The 21585-nt window shown below is 36.8% G+C and overlaps 1 protein-coding gene across 12 annotated transcripts in view; it reads right to left on the bottom strand.

The window, feature by feature from the left end:
* PTK2 (protein tyrosine kinase 2) overlaps positions 1 to 21585 on the bottom strand; it is a 226338-nt gene that overhangs the window by 81577 nt on the left and 123176 nt on the right. For all 12 annotated transcript variants that reach the window (XM_076329035.1, XM_076329036.1, XM_076329037.1 and 9 more), the window contains 7 exons: positions 16817 to 16896; positions 15200 to 15262; positions 10563 to 10617; positions 5999 to 6139; positions 5198 to 5275; positions 4079 to 4186; positions 2701 to 2818 (listed from right to left, as the gene is read on the bottom strand). In XM_076329035.1, the coding sequence (XP_076185150.1) occupies positions 2701 to 2818; positions 4079 to 4186; positions 5198 to 5275; positions 5999 to 6139; positions 10563 to 10617; positions 15200 to 15262; positions 16817 to 16896 (643 nt within the window). The remainder of the gene's footprint in view (positions 1 to 2700; positions 2819 to 4078; positions 4187 to 5197; positions 5276 to 5998; positions 6140 to 10562; positions 10618 to 15199; positions 15263 to 16816; positions 16897 to 21585) is intronic.

Raw genomic sequence — 21585 nt, 5'->3', positions numbered from 1 at the left:
GCCCCTGGTCTGTTCCCACAGCAGCCACCCTTGTAGCCCCGCCGCTACCAAAACCTTGGCACGTACGCCCAAGTGCCTTCTACCACTCCTATAACTCCTGGCTCCAGGAGGTGGGGACAGCTCTCCTATGAAATGTTTAATTAACATGTTGAGTATTGCTATCAACTTCAAAAAAAGAAACCTCAGACAAAAGAACACCACAATTTATTTTAACTGGAGGGATTCTCTTAATGTTTGCATAAAAAGGAGTGTTCCCAAAGTGCTATATAACGTTCCTTTAACTCAATCACTGCTCATTTGCTCTGTGTCAAAATACACCAATAAGAATATCACACAAATAAACACACTCCATTAAATGCATTGATTTATTTTGCATTCATGCCTACCAGCAAACCACAGTGCAAGGCATGGCTGTGCCTAGTACTGTACAACACGTAGAAAAATCAGAGATCCTGCCCTTAACAGAGCTTAGTGAGTCTAGAAGATGTAACAGTTGAATGATAAGAACGTCAGGTGAGAGGGAGACAAGAATTAGGAAGAAAAAGTGCAAACAGAGTGGGTCAATTTTTACTGCCACCTACAGCAGCAGTTAAGTCAGGACCCATGTGCCCTGCTAATCTTAGATGGCAGTTGTTTGTATGCATCATGAAACAAGTAAGTATTGAAGCGGACGTGGTAAATCCTGGAGAGATTTTGACTGGGAGCTGCTCCCTTACTTGGGCAAGAACAGCATAGAGGGCAGCAGAGCAGGGTTTGGCTGAGAAATGGAAACACACGTGACTGGAGCACAATCAATGCCATAATGCACAGCACTGGGAGCTTGCACGCTGGATGAACAGAGCTAAGACTTGATGAAGGCCTTGACTGCCTGCGGTTGCTGTTATGAATGACAGAATTGGAAATCATCAGTCAGTGGTATTCTGTGGAGTTAAGAGCATTTATGTATACGTAAGAAAAGGAAAGCCATTCTAATAGCAGAGGAGCAAGCCTATAATAGCACTGGCAATGCAGACTGAATGGACCCAATTTCTGAAATACCACCAGTGCTGAAGTGGCAAGAATCGGACATACTCTACGTGTGTGCCTCTAAAGAGAAAGCAAAGGACAGTGTCAGAGCTATCCATCAACTTAGTATGACTGAGAGGTGGGGAGAGGTAATGTGTTAAGATATGAAAAAGTTTTAAACCTCAACTTTGGCTACTGTAGTTCAGGCTGAAAAACAGCCAATCCACTGGGTATTAGAAGGAAAGTTTTGGGAGTGAATAATAAGGATTGTAACAAACCCCAAAATACAATTTTTCAGAAAAGAGGAGGTATGGAAGACAATCGCTCACAGGTATAGACTAGAAATTAAAATCTTGGTTTGCGATGCCTGTTTTCTTTTTAGAACAATAAACTAGCATTATCACTGATGTTAGCTTATCCTTTTGGTGTCAAATTTTGGTGCCAATGGTTTATCATCACTGAGTTGCACACTAAGTTGGCTAGAAGAGCTGAATTTGTGTTGAGGGAAGATTTTCCTTTGTATGGAGATGAGGTTGCATGACAATGCAAATTCTAACAAAGCTGCTTGTGTTGGAGCTAACGTTAGTCACACAGGTCAGAAATAACAAACAAACTTGCAAATTATTCTTAAATTTGAACAATTACTAAGCGCTGTCAAAACATCTAACACCCTACAATCACATTTCTTCCTTACTGAGTGACCAAGTTTCAGGTGTTGCTTTTTTTCTGCCATGCACAGGCAGGATGGTGTAATATGGACCTGGGAAAGACCTGAACTGTGCTAATAGCGTTACCTCATTTGAACAGCTACAAACCAGGGAAAACCAGTGGCACAAAAAAGCAAAAATGTGGCTAAAAGGGACTTGGCTTCCGATTGGAGAGCTTCTGGGATAGTTTGTATACTTTCTTGTATTACAAATAAGGAAAAAGAAATAGTTTATTCATTGTTTTAGAAACCAAAAAAGTCGGATGAATTTCCACAAGTAAAGATTATTACAGGAGGACAGAAATTTCCATTCTTAAGCAGCTTCGCTTGGATGTTTTTCAATAATTAAAGCTGGCTGAAATTAGAAAAAATTCTAATGAGTTTTAATTAAAATTCTCTCTTTAAAGGTAGGTGTACCTGCACACTGGTCTCGCTGCTTCCAGCTTGTGGGCTGCTACAAAAACAACTGACCAACACTACAAAATGCATCTCTGCTTTAGTTCTACCTTATGAGGAAAGCTCATGAGACTTCTCTCCAAGTTTCTATTTTTTAAACAGAGATGTTTTGAGTATCTAGGAGGAAGGCAGAAATTTTAAAAAATCATCACTAGTCAGAACCTTACTCAAATGCATTCAAACCAACCTCCCTGAATTTCTATTTGTATATTAGGGAATCGCATTTCAAAATAACACATCCTTCTTAGGAGTGCCTTTAATTACAATTTATTTACATCTGCTAGTGAAGTTTAGAATAGTGTAAAGCAGTGATTACTGAAAACTAGTCTAAATTATCATCTACTAAGTAATTTTTGATGGATTGACATTTACTATCAGTGTTTCTCATAAGAAAAATATCTCATGGTTCCTCCCTGAAAGACAAGAGCCTCCAAGTGAGGTTTTTGCTGATACCTTGTGTCTTCTATTCAAACGCAAAACAACCTACCAGTAGATATGAGTATAGCAACTACCAGAATGAAACATCTCCTTACCTTTCTGTGGCCTGATAATAAAAGATTGCGTAGCTCCATTCACCAGTCGGCAATATCCGTCTATCAAGTCAGCCATATTCTCTGCAATGGTTAAGGATGGTGCTGTCACTGTCAAAGGCTAAAGAAGGAAAAAAACAAGGCACCAACAAAGAGGTATTATTGTAGTTGCAAGCACTGAGTAGAACAGCTGTGTCATTGCATCAGAACTTTACACACACTTGCAAACAGTAAACAGGAACATGTGGGTGAGCAAAGAACTATCAGATTCTCGCCTTACCTTTTATGTAGCAAATTTAAAATGTGAGGTTCAGAAAGCACAGCTGGTAAAACCTTCCACACAAATGTAATATTAACCTGGGCTTATTAAGTGGCTTGCCAGCTAAACTTTCAGTCAACCACTGTTCATTACAACTGCGATGACTTTTACAGCTATAATTATGACAATTCTGAAGAAGCTGCTTATTCCTTAAAATTCTTACAGGTGGTATCTTTTTTCCACCCTTTTGCAGCAATTTGTTCTTTGCCCTAAAAAGTAACCTTCCCAATTTCAAAAAAAGATTAAAAAATAAAAGACAGACAGTGGAAAAAGAGATGAGAGATAAACAGACAAGCTATTAATTTTAATACGGCCAACATTCATCATCCTCTGTAGATTTGCCAACTTGCCCTTGATCCTCCTCTACCACAGTGACTGTTTTCCAGCGCACTGGACCAAGGAAAAGATTTGATTTCTCTTCCGGCTCTGCCTCCATGTAATATGAGGGAACAAATTTTCCCTCTTTCATACTTCCCCTTTTCATAAAAGTAAAATTGCTCAGTTTGCTCTTTAGGATGTAGCATCATATACATATGCAGGCTACTATTAAGTTGCACTTAAGGGCTAGTATTTTTAAATTAAGCTTCTTTTACAAATATCAAAGTCTACAAGCACCAGATGCAAAACCTAGGACGTAATGAGCTCTAAATCTATTTTAAAAACAAAAATATCTGACTAGTATAATGACGACTGTTCACACTCAACTTCCCTTTCCCCTTAAAGAACAAGAAAAATCAAACAACTGCAGAATGCCCGGAACGCAAAATGTTAAAATAATAATGCACTGGCTGTAACTACAGGAGGAGCAAGAGAGTTTCTTGCTCATACAGATACAGTACACATACACACATAGGCAGTCCCCAGCTTAAACATGCATGTACAAAAGTGAAATATACTTTTAGTATATCATAATTACGCTAACAGTGGAAAAATCCAGAATTAAGTTACAGACCAGAACAAAAGTACAATATACAGAATATCTTCATTAAGAGTATACTAATCTCCAACCTCTTCCCAGGAAAACCAAAGCTAGTAAGTTTATCACAACTGTCAATATCATACCTCAGGTGCACCTGCTATCTTCAGTTGCAACATCCCTTTTCTGTCCTTGTCTTCACTGTTTGAATACTGAATAGTTTGCACTTGATTAAAGTCTGCTAGATGAGTTGGCTGCAGAAAGGCAATGGAAAAAGCGGGGAAAATTTCAAAATTACAGCAAAATTCTTTGCCTCTATTCCTGCTGTTGCAAAAGCACATGTAGACTTTGATCTCCAAATTACACTTCTAGAAATCTGTTTGCCTGTTTTTTTCTACAGTTTTGTTAGGCTTTGGCTAACAACATATACAAATAGCCACATTATTTGCGAAATGAAACCAAGCACCAAGTTTGCCTACAGAGGTCACTGTTGAGTAACTCCAGGCACACACTAAAGTACATAGGGGAAACAACCCCTTGGGGGTCAAGACAGAAAACTGAACCCGTTAACCACATGGAACCTGCACTCACAGCATACTTAACATACCTCCAGGCTGCTGTAAAAGGTATGTTCTTAGCTGGCTACCTATTCCTGATCTCCAAACCTTTTCACTACCTTTGAATTAATTTCAATAGAAGTTGGACATGGGCTCAATCTCAAGTCATGACTGTAAAGGTCCCAAACATTTTGCTGGAACCACCTGTCTGAACATAACTTCCTTGCACCACAGAGGTGTACAGGAAATACTGTAACACAATATCAGGTAATGAAAAGGCTATTAAGGGCATGAAGTAAAGCAAATAAGCCAGCCATGACTGCACAAATGCTAAACATTGATTAAACAAGCTCTTCATTTACACATTCCTAAGAAAGAGGAGACTAATTTGGAATTATTTGCATGTTTCATTGTTAAAAAGTCACTACAAATGCTTCAAATTCTGCATGTGAGCACTTCACTGGGTTCAAAAGCCAACAAATTCAGTGCTAAGGCTGACACTGTCTCTCTACTTAACCCAACTGCATTTTCTCCAATCCCAAGTCATGAGTTAATATCTGAAGAACAGCTGTATATACTGAATCTCCCACCTCTTCTGTGTTTAACTCAAAGATTAGACTTGTCATTCCCCTTTGTGTGAAGTGCAGTTCACAACAGGTCATGGTTGTTAAGATAGTAACTGAGAAAAGAAAACAGAATTAGACTTACATTTGCACCCTTGTCTGTAAGGTAACTGATTCCTTCTTCTGGGCCAATTGCCAGTTCCACTGAAATAATCCAGCTTGACTTCAGAATCGAAGGAGAAAGGGCAAAATTTCAATAGTAAGACAAGACCTTGCTATGGAACACTATCCTCCAATGTTACAATTACAGTTTTTAGTAATTAATCTCTAGAAGCTTTTAAACTCTTCAAACAATTTAAAATATATTAAAATCAAGTAATTCTATAAGTAGCAAAACTCCTCATGACTGGTTGAGTAGCAGGGGATCCCTGCTACTCAAAATGCGTTTCCATGTGTTTTATCTCAGATCTACACGAGAACTGTGTTTCTTCTATTTCCTCTTCTCATGGATATTGATGTTCATGTTCTGATTTCTACTTGAGTGTCTATTCTCACAAAGCTTGCAGACTTAAGGCCCTTTCTCAAAATTTGTTTGAAATTGGTAGGGATTAAAAGGCATTAGAGGAAAACTTACAAACAGAAAAAGCTGAGAAGTCTCATTTCCTCACGAAACCAGCTTAAAAATTGCTTGCCTTTCACAAACGAGGTACCAATAAAAATATTTAATAATGTACGATTCTTACCCTACCAATGAACGGTGCTTTTTTAACAGTCAACTGAGAAAGTTCTAAATAAAATCAATAAATATATTTTGTTGTTAATGAAATCCAATCATCTCTACATCAAAACAGGAACTAAGCAAGCAATTAGTTGCAGAACCAAGCAAAACCAATTAGACTCATAACTACAGCATGTATTCCGGTGACCGTCGCATTCCTTTACTTACGCCAAGAGCACACTTGAAGCATTCCTTGTCAAATCTGTACACTGGAGAGAGGATCTCAAAGAATTTCAAAATACTTTCTTCTCTATTGAGGTTGGCAAATTGTCGAAATGTTTGTTGGATTAATTTTCGTAGTGTTTTTGCCTGTGTATTAAAACGTTTAAAGATCAATTATTTTAAATCTAATCAGTGACGGTGCATTTTAAGAGTTTCAGTCACTTAGTATCACTAACAGTTTCTTTATCAATGAGATGCAGACAATTCTCAAGAAAAAAAAGCAGCTTTAAAATATAAAGTATTCAAAATGTAAGTATTCTGCCTTCTAACTTCTGCTTGGGAACAAAATTATTTCTGCTATATATTATAGAGGGAATATCTAATTAATAATGTTTTGAATAAATTATAATAAAAGACAACACGTTAACCTTTGCAGGATCTATTTTTTCTAGATTCCTCATTTCTCCCAACTTCACTGTGTACCAATACAAAAACAAAGCAACCTACACCTTCATACTAGGTTTTAAACTTAAATCTCCATTCTCTTACCTGGTAGTAACAACCCAGCTGTAGCTGCATCTTAATCTCTGCGCACAATATCTTAGACTATCCATAATAGAGTGGATTCTTAAAGTCTGATAATATGCAAAATAACTTCCACATAAAAAGATAAAATTTAACTAGTAAATTTAAAATTAATGTAAAAAGTAAAACAAACATTTAAACTAAACTATTTTAACTATATCGCATATCATTTTATTAACTGTTTTCAGGGTAGAAATAACCACGTAGGAAGAACAGCACAAATCATCCTCCCAACATCTGGAACAGTGGGACAGAGCAAGACACCTAATTACATATCCTGAAAAAGAAAGCACGTAGAGGATACAAGCAGGCTTTCAAACAACTGCATGTAAAAAAAAAAAAAAAAAGAAAGGATAACTAAACTAAGACTTATGAAAAGTGAAGTATCTGCCTGTATATAATGTATAATCCCTGGGAAAGCTGCCACTCATATGAAAATAAAAACAGAATCTGAGAAGCAATCTCTTTAACATGCCCCAAAACCAAACAAGCAATCAAGAATCCTGAATAAAAACAGATGTTTCTAAACCCGAGAATTCATCTAGACAAAAGTTCAGTGCCTTCTCCTCATCTGTCTTAATCATAAGAATCATAGAATCATTTAGGTTGGAAAAGACCTAAGAGTACAGGTATGCTCTGTAAGTAGTGTAGGGCCAGGTGACCCACCCTTTACATCACATAGTGCCAAAATGTCAAAACCACAAACACATCTATTCTTTTTCCCTTTGCCAAAGCTTGACCCGTGTCTGAAGTGACTGAATGGGTTTAAAAAAACCTTAGTAACACCCATTTCTAATATATCTTCCAACTAACAACAAAGATAGAAGGCAAAACCATGCTTATTTTTGCAATATGTCAAGGTTAAGACAGGAATTACCGTTGTTGCTCTACCAAAACACATCTGAATGTCCTATTGTAACAGCATTAAAACTCTTCATTTTTTCACGTTGCCTGTTAACAGCTCCAGGCCCTACACAAATATAAACTTCCTTTCATCGTTAGCACTTCCAGTCAGATTAGGCATTCATTTTTAGTAAGCCTTTAAAGAACATTCAGAACTCTAAATAGCCAGAATTTTTTAAAAGGCGTGTTCAGAAAAAAGTTACTCTAATAGCAGTGATCCAAGGGTGTTGCATATTCACATATATCATCATCTGATGATCAGTTTTGCAACGACACATATATGGGTTGAAAAAACCCTCAGCTCAGCACTTGAACTTTATGTTACAAAGCTAACAAAGAAATCTGCCATTTTGTTGTAATTTCAAATTACTGCATCACTTCAGCAGAACCTTTTGCCAACTATCAGGTGGATCATTACTCTAACAGGCTGCAGATACTTGGGTAGGATAAAGAAAGCATCTGGCAGTCAGGAGACCTCCCTACTGCACCCAGAGCTGCCTCAGGCTTTGTTAGGACTCAGACATAACTTTACTGGACTTTTCTGTTATCTTCCCTGTTACAGAGAAAATCGACGTTAAGGGAAATGAAAACCTTAGCCTTAACTGAACACCCGGCAAATACCAGGAGCAAGACACTACAAAAAGAAAAAAATCTGCTAGCTCAAGTTGTCCCAAGTATTTCAGCCACTCAGTTGTTGAAAGATACTTTGTTCTGCCCATGGTTTGTTCTTCTGGCCTGTTTCAGCAACATCTTGACTTCCATGCATCATGGCATATGTTATCTGGCTCTAAGTCTACAAAGAAGACTGACTCTTCACTTTAACTTTGAGATCATTAATATGGTGTAAACATAGAAAGTCAGTTAGAAATAACACACCTCTTCCATAACAGAAGAGAGCCATTTATGAGAAATATCTGTAAATGACAACTTCAAGGGAAATGCACTGAAAATTTGCTCTTAAAATGTTTTCCTAAGAACATTTTTTTTTCTCCACTTTTGCTCAAGACATGCTCTGGAGTGACGAGTAAGACTCCTAATTTGCAAACTAAACACAATCTGGCTTACATCCATTTCCCCGCATCCTCCCCGCCCCCCAACTGTTGGTTTAGTATAAGTAGATTTTTCCCCCCGTGGTGTTTGCGTACTTGATATACCTACATACAGAGAGCATGGCTTAGCAGTCATGGCATCTTAAGAGGCGCCATTTACTAATTTACTAAGCTAAACATAGGAAGGTTTCTTATTCTTCTCTAGTGAAGTAATGAGAATGGAAGGCCTGTTGACTCACTAAGTTTTCCTCTGTACTTGAATTAGGCTGACTTATTCTTTCTTGAACATGGCTAGACAGAACTATTTGCAGCATATATGAGATATAGTGCATTGTCCAATGACTTTAATGTTTCCTCCTGGAGAAACCTCCCTAGACACCCCCTGGGACAGAACTTGCTTTCCTTTACAACATTGTGTCTTACAGACACTCTGTGATCAGCTAATATATAGATGTCTTTAAACTCCTGACTGTTTAAAAATTTATTTAATGACCTCCCCAAATAAAGCTGAACTTTCTGGTTTTAAACCCCTGTATATCACCTCATACTTTGCACCATTAAATATTTTTATTTTCATTTTTCCAGCCTTCTGGTCTTCCTATATATGGAGCGATATTCTCTGTATAGCTGGCATCTCCTAAATGTTTAACATCAACAAATTTGATTACCACTGCACTACACTCTAAGCTCTACCTCACTAACAGAGAGAAATAATTAATTTTATACTTCATGGCCATCAGGTGCCCTCCTTTGCCTGCCAGTTCAAAATCACTGGTTTTCACAAAGTGAAAGTTATTTAATCATTTGAATCACTCCTAGATTATTTTTAATAGGGATTTCATTTTCATTAAAAAGCAGACCCATTTTTCCTTCCCTTGTTTTTCCTCTTCGTATGTCCAACATTTTTTTCATGTCTTTGTAAGGTTCTACTCAGCTTCACCTTCTGGCAATTCTTGCTACTTCTTTCTGCTATTCTCTCCATTTCATGATTTCTAAAGAGCAGTTTTCTTTGTTGGTCAGTTTTCTGGCTCGGTAATATCATTTTTGAGATAGTTATTCATTCTTTTACGTCTGGAGCCTTTCACCACAATTTCTCCCTTTAGCAGAGAATAGAGTTTCAGATAATTGCTTAAATTAAAATGCAGAGGGATTACTTAAATCCACTTGACTTCATTAGCTTCTGATTTTCAAAAGTCTTTTGAAACAAAACCTCTTCATGACAGACATTTTCTGTTTATCCACCTAAATCACAATGTAGAAACTTTCTAAATCTGAAGTTGAATTCTATTATTTCTGTAAAACCATCACCACTGCTTACCAAAACCAGCTCTAAAATACCAATTTATGATTTATACTTTCACATATGAATGGTAAGAGATATTTTACCAAAACATTCATATCAAGAGGGCTATAGCTGTAAAAATACTTGGTTACCATTCTTAATCCCCCTTTTCAAAACATGTTGAGAAAAATTTGCATTTTTTTACTCTGAGAACATATGGACTTCAATGGAAGCGAGATTCGACTAACGTTTATACTCTTAACTAGGATTAACGTAAGGGGAAATTACTGGAAATCTTCCTTGAATGAGTCTGATAGAGTCTTGAGCAAGGAAGGCAGAATTTGGTTTATTGAGCTGCCACTAAAAATACGCTGTTTTCTTACATGTCCCCTTCCTCTTTCTCATTTCTCTTTTAAGGGGGAAAAAAAAAAAGTTATTTGATACTAGAAGATCTGAGGACTCATTCTGAACTTTTGGCCACAAAGTTTGAGAAGTAGAGGTGCACCTCTCACAGTAGCTCAGCAAGGCCACGTAAATCACTACTATCTTAGTTCTGCCAGTTGCACACCTGTGCTATGGGGATTTATATCCTACCAATTTGATAAGACAGCTTTCATATTTTTTCACCAAGACAGAACAACTGCACAGGAATTCCTTTACAACTATACGGTGAAAATGATAATGCAATTTTCAGATTTCTGACTTTTTTTTTTTTTTTAAGGAGTATACAATTGGCTGGAACTATAATTACCTTCACTGAATCTAGTAAACTCTTCGGAAAAAAACGTCTTAAACCAACATCTTTCCTGAAACAAAAATACACACAGCATTAATATAAAAAACATTGCTCAATATTATACTGCTCTTTTTCAGGGTGGTGTTTTGGGTTTGGTTTTGTTTTGTTTAGTTTTCTAACTACCACATGCAATATAGTAAATGATTTTCATAGTGAGGTCCTTGACAATCTCAGAGTAACAAACACACTACCATTAAAATGCTAACCACAGCCACTCCACAGCAAGTGTGGGATAGCAGTATCTTCTAGTTTAAACTCAAAAGGATATCGCATTTACAACAGGTACCTGGTGTGGAAAGTGTATTATTTGAAATGTTGGCTTGGGCACAGAGAATTTTTGAGAATAAAAACTGTTCTTTGTACATGTTTTAATAATTTAAAGAATATTGAAAAAATATTCTTAAAGCACATAGTCAGGTGAGAAGGGAACAACATGAAAATGGCAAATTCTAATAAACATCTAATAGAATTGAACAGGGGATACAATATAAAGGACTTCTCATAATACCACCTCAGTAAGCATGTTGACTGCTGTTCCACTACTGTTTTACCCTGTGCAGCACTATAATTAAAGTTTTTTTTAATTTCTACGGTCACTTTTCCCCCATATTGAGCATTTAACATGAAAATTCCCAGCTTTTTATTGTGAGCAATCTCACTTTTTGAATCTGTAAATCAAGATCCTAAATCTGTCAGAGCTCAGATTTTGCAAACTGAATTACATCAAGCTCACTTTCACACTTAGAAATAGGGCTGCAGCCCTAGTTTGAAACCCAGAGCCATAAGGATTAAATATTTTTGTGGCTCAGATGTGCTGCACCTAGCTTATGTCTGATGTGTGTATGTATCACTACAACGAAACATTAGCTTCAAGAAAGATGCCTGAGAAGTTGCCAGAGATAAGTTAGTGCAGAAGGAGACCATTATACAACCAAGTATATCAAATGTTGAACAACTGTGAACTAGTTGTATAGTATTAGCAGCAAATTTACATGGAAAAGGAAAAACTAAAAGAAAAATGTAAATAGGAACAGGACTTATATCCTTGCCTCTCGAAGGCGCTACTGATCTTTTTCCTTTAAATTTAAGAGGTTACAATCTCTTTTAAACGAACACCCTTATCTGCTTCTGAAATAAGTATGAAAGAAAGCTTTCCATGACTGCATGCTTTGAACATAAACAGAAATACATCTGGAATTCTTACATTTGGCAAAGAAAAGAAAAGCTGTTAGTGAGCCTGAGATACATAGTACATATTTACTGCTACCTAATGGCGCAAGAAGAAAGCCAACATTAAAGTTAATATGAAAAGCTTACTCAAAATAATAAAACAGGGTATTTTTAAAGCTCTCTAAAGACAAGCAGTATACAATTTCACAAAACATACTAAAAAGACCCTCAACTAAGAGGAGCAGAACATTCATGTGCAGCAGCGAACACTGGCATCTGTGCAATGACAGTAAGCTGAAAGATTATAAAACTTTCATAAATGTTAATTCCTTTCATACATTTCTACTCAAATGCAAATTATATGCAGTTTATCATCCCACACAGTTAAATAAATCTAACACACTATTACCATCTAAATAACATGCAAAGACATTTTGACAAGGAATATATTAGTTTAGCATTAAGCATTTGAGAGAGAAATGGTGTTTTCAAAAATGAAGCACCCTACATCACTCCAGTAATACTCATTTTAACAGTACTGCAGCACGTGGCTGCGACAATCTGATTCAATTTGTTATTAAGAGTTGTAGAGTAGCCTTTTGTACAGGTCTGTATGTAACAAATTCAGAAGAAATTCTTATGCAGAGTACAACAAAACACAACTCTTAATAAAATTTGTTAATAAAGCATATCCTGCGTTTAACTGAGACAGCAAATTTATTTACTGGAGGAGAATTTAACATAAGAAGCATACAGATTTAATGCCATGGTCAATAACAAACTCTGGGTACCTATAAATAAGAGAATAAGCATTGGAAATTGGAACATACAAACAGTTTTAAACACACAACCCTACAAACTCCTTCCCTTCCCTCCTCAGCTGCACTGCGGGGGGGTAAAACGGCCAACTTGGGATACACACCAACTCAGTCCTCCAGATGAAGAACTCAGACATCTGTTTTCTGATTGCCAGTAAGAGATAATTAGTAGCGAGATCCTGGTTCATACAGTTCTGCTAGGCTTTGTATTTAACCTCATCTACTCCATCTTCTTGTGGGCTTAAATGTAAATTTATTTTTTTTATGTATAAACTTCAACAGGATTAATAAAATACCAACTACAGATAGATGATACCACTTGTCATATAATGATAAGCAGCTTTAGGCAACATATATCTTTATTTCTGTTTTTCATCTCAATTGAAGTTACAACAAAAAAGTAATGTTAGATTAACATAATAGACTTTAACATGCTTTTTACAAAATTGTAGCTGCAGCTGTTCCTTCATATAGCTCCCATTTTTGTACTTGTAATTATCCCTGTTCCATGCTAACAGGCTTCACATTTATTATGAAAAAATTCTTCTTTCATTACATGAAGGCCCAACTATTAAAGGCTACTTAACAGTTTGATTCTATCTACCATTTCCCATCCAGATTTGCTCTTGTATGAAAAATCTGATCAAAGACGAATATACATCAAATAGACATCTGACAAAGACAGGCAAGAAGCAATCACACCAAATGCAAAAAAGTGCCATTTAAAAATTGCACTCAGCTGGTTACGTGCCTCATGATGTACTAAAACTAGCAACCCCCCCCCCAAAACAAACAAAAAGCCTCACTTAAGAAATAAATATTACTTGTGTAGATAAACCTTTATAGGCTATGAAGGTGGTAAGATTGAATGAGTACATTTTGGGGATCGCTGGCACTTCTTGCAGACTCTTACTAGCTTATAATTATCTATAGCCACTTTAAGGTGCTTTTATCCTTCATATCTCCCAGCTAAATCCCATACAAAACACATTTTGCTTCTCAAAAAAAAAAAAAAAAAATCTACATTTCCAATTTTGCATGGCATTAAGCTGTTGGATTTTGCGTATCAGGGTTTTGCTTCACTTTGTCTTTCACAGCAGCAATTAAGTTATTTCCTACCAAAACAGTTACTGCTTGGAAAAAACATGCACTGAAAGAAACAAGTCACTGTTAAACTGGAAGCAGCCCCATACTGAGTCCTCCAGGAACTCTCACCTGTTACAATTATTAATTAATACTATGTGTCATCTGTTTTGACCCTTGTTTCCTTTGTCTCATTGTTTCCAATGTTGTTAACCTAATTACTGACGTTTGTAGCTTATGAGTTGCTGACTTAAAAATACCTTTCTCAAGTTCTTGCTGGAACATATGTAAACTGCAACCACTGTAACTCAAAAGCTCCCTTTTCCCAAAGAGGATGACATGGGATCTGAATTGCTCCAGGTCACAGTACTTTCAAATCTTTTTTGTGTCACCTTTTAGCCCTGTCTATCTGCTCATCCTGTTCATCTTTATTAGTCCTTTCTCATTTTGTTATGCATTTCCTCAACCAGGATATTTCTACTAGTGGCTACTGACAGAAAACTAAAGTCCTTCAAAAAAAGCGTAATTCAGACAAAACCAAAGCTTTACAAATTCTGCACATATAGAAGAGCACTATATAAATAGCAGGCACTATATAAATAAGCAGGCAATTCATTAAAGTTATCTTTACCTATTAAAATCATATAGTTTCCTCAAAAATCCTTGTGAACTTATTGTGATGAAAAATTTCATCTTCCACCTCCAAATTCTCTAATTTCACATCTCTAAAAGTTAGCACACGTGTTTTATTAAAAATAAAATAAAAAACAGACTTCACTCTACGCCAACCTTTTATCCCAATTTTATGTTAAACTGTACAGCACCTTTTCACAAAGATAATCAGTAGTGAAGAGCAGGTCATTGGTGTACGTATGTATGAAACATTGTTTCACTAAATTAATACAAATAAAACCAGCTTTCAAGCCCTGAAGCTTCTAAAGGACTTTGGATTGTTTGGACTGAAGCCATCTACTGTACAACACGATTAAGTAACCAAAATACTTTCAGTATAATGATGCTTCTCAGTCTTCTTAAAATTTGTGATACATAGATAAATAATAAACTTGCTAATTGCAAGGTCACAATTCAGGAAATCCACATACTGAGCAAACAGAAGAAAAAACAATAACGCAAACATTTTCAAGTAACTCAAACTTTACCACAGATGAGTCACAACTGAAGAACGCAACTATGCACAGAAAACCATTTAGAAACAAAATCACCTTAGAACTAGACTTGATGAACCCATAAACATTAGCAAAATTGCAAAAAATCATAATAAGCCTCATGATCAAGTCTGAACACCTGCATCCCTGTTTCCCTGGACCAGAGTTAAAGGTGCTCTTCCTACTTCTTATACCTTGATAGGTTTCATCATCCGTTTCTTATATTAAAGCACTCAAAGATCTCAACAAACTTCGTGGAATAAAAAATTACAACAGAAACGTTCGGTTATTGAACCAAATTTTATGTTCCTGATTAAGAAACAGTTCAAACCTCAAGCTAGAACACAATACTTACTCTAACACTTCATAGTTGGACTTCTTTTCTAATGCATTGCCTCTCATCTCTCCGTAGGATCTCCTGAAGTCAGGAAAAATATTTGAAAGTGACAATTATTGGATGATCCAGCCTAAAACTACAACATCAATGTAGTCAAATCTTTCAGAGACTTACCATTAGAAAACATGGCAGAATGAATTCAAATATAAATATTAGTACATTATTCTCCTACCCCAATAGATCAGATTTTTATTTTACAAAATAATTTCATGTATGGAACGTTATGTATGGAGCATTACACAGGACTATAGCAGTACTGCATTTTAGGACCACTTTAAACCAGCTTAACTACATTGCTACCAAAGAAGTTATCTAACCTGCCCTTCAGCAGCTCCTTTCTACCTCCAACAGTATCTCCCTCCTTTGTAACAGCACTCGTGTCTGTGCATGCAACAGGGAGAACCAGAGGAAGCAGATGAAAACGTTTCAATCCAGACATGTTCACATAAAAAAATAAATTGATAAATAAATCACGAACGAGTAGCTGTTGTTGGGAGAGGGCTGGGATCATTGTTTTCACTGAGAAAGTGGACTAGTAATGCTTACGGTAAGACAGTCTTAGTACTAGAAATATCTCATGAAAATGCTCTGAAGAGCCACAGCATGAGAACCATGCAAAGCAGGACCTGACTGACAAAATAATCATGGATTATTACACTCATTACATGTTTTGAAATAAGGCACCAACAATTTCCTAAGTGTGTAAGGAGTTTGCAGTTACACAAAGAATTCTTTTCTCTGGGGCTACTGGCAAAACTTGCAGCAAAGACATCAGGTTCTCCTACGATACCTAGGCAATTTCATAAGCCTAAATTTTGTTTTATTTTGGAAAGTACTGTTCAAAGGACACTTTTATTCTCTGCTAACTAGTTTACATTTGCCATTAATTTCTTATCAATTTTACTTCTTCCCTAATCTCCCTGTGCGAGACAATAGCGTAACTAAAGCAAATGTTTCAGGCTGGAAATTCTCCATAAATTAGCAAAAACCAAAACATGCATTTCAAAAGCTGTGCTGGGAGCTCTCTCAAGGATCTCTTAATCTGATAAATTTATCTTTATTTTCCAGCTGTCTATTCATTTGACAAGAACACCAAAACCACCCAAAAGAATCCTTAAGATTTAATCATTTGAAAATAGCACATTAAAAATTGAGTAAATGCAGAGAGGGAAGGTAGTAGCATTTATCTTTAATTACATTCTTTAGCTGAAGGATTTATATATGCACAATGACTAGACTATTTGCTAAATAACACCACAGATGCATTAGTTTTTTTAAGTATACTTCGCTGTACTCTAGAGGCCTTTGAATTATTCAGACGAAGAATTCACCCAAAAGGCAGTATCAAGATGTAATTAATTAAAACTTTAAAACTAATGTTAATTTAAAAATCAGTAGAAATTGGTTACAATACAGTCTACTCAGTTTTTCTTCAAACTACTTCATGGCAAAAAAGTCTTACAATGTTTTATTCAGCTATACTGGTCAGAAATCAATGAACTATAAGCAATTTCAAAATTAATGTATATATTCTGTCAGAAACATGTTGAATAATAAATGAAATTATCAGCTTACCGGATTTCAAGGCAACCTAGTTTCAAAGCAATTTCCTGGTCCACTTGATCTGCTATTTCTAACATATAGTCATTTTTCACCTACAGCAAAAGAAGTAGGTACGCATCACAGAAAGATCAGTTCAGTGCCGATACAGACTAAAATACTGCCCAAATAACTACAGAATAAATACGTCTTAAGTTTAGTTTTTTGGAATGACTATTTTCAGTGTATGAAGAGAGAAAAGAAGGTATGTTCATATTCTCCACAAACGAGCTCCACTTTTGTAAGAAACCCATTTCAACTGCAATGAACTTGGCAAAAAAAATTTCCTTATCTACATCAATATTACCTATGTTTTATTAAATATAATCAAAATCTTCACAGGAGGCTGAGCAGATGGTCGCACCTGCATTCAAGATATGTGAATGTATGCTGTATTCTTGAACCATCTTGGTCAACAGTTTTTAATTTTGTAGGTGCATCTAATCATGCACATAAACCAGACAAAAGTCCATGCATTACTATGAAAATAAAAATAGCAGTAAGTAAAGAGAATAGTATGTGAAAATCGTACTACACGCTGACTTAAAATAATGTTTGAAGTAGCAAGAAGAAGAAACAAGAGTGTAACTAGATGGTTACCACCTACAATAGGAAATAAAACAGGCCAAGGAGTGTGCTCTGACCTTGAGGCCAAATGCTACGGCCAAATGGTCATCCCCCCCGAAGAGGACGGTTGGGCCAAAACAGCGTATTTGGACCACTGCTGGCATGCAACAAGCCCCAGCGGTGCTTGGGCACAGTCTAGAAGAGTGGTAAAGTGGCATATGCAAAAGCTGTACCGCAGAGCATGCTAAGTATTCAACAAGATGGACTACGGTGGGTCAAAGCTTCATCACGTGTCCTGGACTTGTTTTATTTACTAACATCGATGTAGGCAGCAAGCCTACTTTTTAGGTAACACTTTCACCATATCAGAGTAAGTAATTTGTACAGTTATTACCAAAAAAAGACAATACGGGAGAACAGAACTAGTGCTGAAGAACTTAACTCTGCAAATCCTGTCTTCTGTGCAACAGCCGTTTTTTACCACTAACGTATCTCTACCAAAGTACAACTTTTCTTTAATGGCTCATGTTATCCTCTATCTTATGAAATCATAAACTTGCTATTGAGATCCTAAAGCCTAAGATCCTGAAGTTGCAGAAAGTCCTGAAATATCACAAAACTCCACGACTCAAAGATAAGATTACACATTATGAAAGAAATACACTTCACAAAATGTTTTCTTGAGTGATGACAAGTTTTAAGAAAAAACTATTTCAAACTGCTACTGCTATGAAATACACAATTTAAAAGATAAGGAAGTACAGCAGCAGATTCAACAGCTGGAGGTCCTCTCCAGTCAGCATCCTCCCAGTAACACATAAGCCTGTACCACAGCATTCCCTCACCGCCAATGACAGCTGGATCCAGCCCTAGACTACAAAGCAACAAATACATGAGACCTTCCTAGTTATGAAGTGCATGAAAAATTTTAATTTGTTACTGAAAGATGCGAGAGAAGAAATACGATAAACTGTGAAAGAGTGAGAATGTGAATTATGACAATAGCTGCAACATCAGGAGGAAGCTTCTTGCATTTGGACTCATCCAGGTACTCAACATGACAAAACAATAAGCTTTTAACTCTTCTCAATTCAACTCCTACAAATACTAAGGAGAGAGACAGGAGAAGAAATAATTGTCCTTCAGCATCATGTAGTTTGCAATTTGTATACACATATGGAAATAGTCATTCTGTATTCCCATGGCAGTAATACACAAATTTAAATATGTAGAATTAACAATTATCTTTTTCTTTATTATGCTTACAATTAAAAAACTTCTCATGTGAAACAGCATTCTATTTGAGTTTTTCTGGTAACAGTGACAAAGATTTATCTGATTAAAGGTTAAAAAAAAGCTCCCCAAAACCACAGACCCTATATATCTGGTAATTACAATGGCTGTAACTGATATAAACTGAGAGAGAGATGCATCTTCCAGGAAGTCAAGATGTTTTGATTCTGTATTTTCATTCAAAACCATGAAGGTCCCTATGTGCTAGCCAAGCAAACAGTCATTGCTCTAATGGATGAAACATCTTCTAATTTATGAAATCATTTACAAACAACCATGTATAAATTAGAGAGAACTGTCAGTTACATGACCACACATATTATGCGTATCTACAGTACATATCATGTTATCTATTTATTTATGAGATATGGCAGATACATTCAGTTCATCTGAAAGACTAGGCAAAGAAGGCATTGCAGAAATATTTTCTGCAGGGGGAATTTAAGGTCCTGTTCTTCAGCATCAGGTATAAAACACTGCCTAATGTTATGAAGTGACTGAAGAGTTTTCCCATCTGAATTACCCAGAATCACACAGAGAAGGAACCTCTGGAGGTCATCTGGGCCAACCCCTCTGCTCAAGCAGGGCCACCTAGAGCTGGTTGCCCAGGACCGTGTCCAGATGGCTTTGGAGTACCTCCAAGGGTGGAGACTCCACAACTTCCCTGGGCAACCCGTGTCAGTGCCTGGTCACCCTCACAGTAAAAAAATTTTTCCTGATGTTCAGAGGGAACCTCCTATGTTTCAGTTTGTGCCCACTGCCTCTGGTCCTGTCACTGGGCACCACTGAAAAGAGCCTGGCTCTGTCCTCTTTGCTCCCTCCCTTCAGATATTTATACACATTGATAAGGTCCCCCCAAGCTTTCTCTTCTCTAGGCTGAACAGTCCCAGCTCTCTCAGCCTTTCCTCATAGGAGGGATGCTCCAGACCTTTCATCATCTTTGTGGCCTTTCACTGGACTCTCTGCAGAAGCTTGATCTCTCTTGTACTCTGTCATGGTTTAACCTCAGTCAGCAACTGAGCACCACACAGCTGCTCGCTCACTCCCCCCACCCGGTGGGATGGGGGAGAGAATTGGAAGAGCACAAGTGAGAAAAACTCATGGGTTGAGATAAAAACAGTTTAATAATTGAAATAAAATGATAATAATAATATGATGATACTACTACTACTACTACTACTACGATAATAATAATAATACACAAAGCAAGTGATACACAGTACAATTGCTCACCACCTGCCGACCGATGCCCAGACAGTCCCCGAGCAGCGGCCCCCCCGGCCAGCTTTCCCCCAGTTTAGGTACTGAGCATGACGTCGCATGGTGTGGAATGTTCCTTTGGCCAGTTTGGCTGTGCCCCCTCCCAGCTTCTTGTGCACCTCCAGCCTTCTCAGTCAGTAGAGCATGGGAAACTAAAAAGTCCTTGACTAGTGTAAGCATTACCTAGCAACAACTAAACCATCGGTGCGTTATCAACTTTGTTCTTATCCTAAATCCAAAACACAGCACTGTACCAGCTACTAGGAAGGAAATTAACTCTATCCCTGCCGAAACCACGACATACTCAAAGTCATTACAACGCCTGGAGGCATTTTCAAGAAATTTGGAAATCCAGAAGTTTGGGCATTTCTGACCAGCCTGTACTGCTCAGTATCATCAAATGTCAAAATGGGAAGAAGTTTCCCTGGAAAGGGCACTTCTGGAAACAAGACAAAAAATGCAGAGATTTTGAGTAGTATCTTATGTCAACTAGCATCCATTTACAATTACTCTTCATTCTACTGCAGAACTGCACCTGTTAGTAATGGTACAGTATTTCTCTAAGAGAAAATCTTCTATAACCAAGGTTTTGTTTAACTTTAAAACAGAACTACCATCTAGATGCCTTCATAAATGGCACAACGTAATAAGTTAAACAGAAAATTAAATTAGAACTTCTATTCATCAGTAAGGATATGAAACCTGTCCTGCGTTAAAACTGTCAGACCCAACCTCAGAGCATTTAAATCAGGAATGTAATTTTCAGGCTCCCAGGTTACTACCATAAATGACCTCTGCAGTACCCATCATGGCAAACAACAGAACAGTACTCTCTGTCCCCAAGTCTACATGAGGATATTTGAAAAGTAAGAAACAAACTGAAAATGCAAATTCTACGTGAGTTCAGTTCTTATACAGATGCCCGTATTCCAGAAATGTATCAAGTTAAAAGAAACTACAATCAATTTACTTCTTGTTTATATCATCCATACTGAAGGTTTAATGAACTTGAATCATACTTTACAAGTTTTCACTTCATTCTCCTACCCTTTTTCTGAGAATTCACCTTCATGTGTAGGCCAAGTTATTTCACCTAAAAAGCTAACATACCTGTTCACGAAATCCATTAGCTAGCCTGCCTTACGTCTACCCGAATCAAATATCCATTGGCTAGTTCACTTAAAGTAATTTTTTTTTTAAACTACACATTCAATTTTTAAAACCATTTCAATAATTTTACATCACCAGGAAATTTCAGAGCTGTTATCCACCTATTCCTTGAGGCGTTCAGACACCGACAAGAACTGACTGTAGTAAAGTTTTTTCAATCCTGACATATAAAACTTTCCATTGCAGAAACTATGCTAATTTGAGGCTACTAGTATATCATGATCAAATTTGCATTCATTTATTTTCAGAGCTCATTGCCTTGTAGATCCCAGTACTGAAGTACTTAATTTGTTAAACTAAACAGCTTAAGAACATCTTCAGTTTCATGCAAACATATTTTAAAATGCTGCTAGCCTCAAGTAACTACTATTCCATAAATAAATACGCAACATTACCCAAACATTTAAAGTTTGGAGTTTCTTTCCTCTTGCCCTCCGGCTTGTGAGCTTTCACAA

Source organism: Aptenodytes patagonicus, chromosome 2, assembly GCF_965638725.1.
Source record: "Aptenodytes patagonicus chromosome 2, bAptPat1.pri.cur, whole genome shotgun sequence".
Taxonomy (NCBI): domain Eukaryota; kingdom Metazoa; phylum Chordata; class Aves; order Sphenisciformes; family Spheniscidae; genus Aptenodytes; species Aptenodytes patagonicus.
Note: the sequence above shows the minus strand (reverse complement) of the source record. Positions and strands in the feature narration are given on the sequence as shown.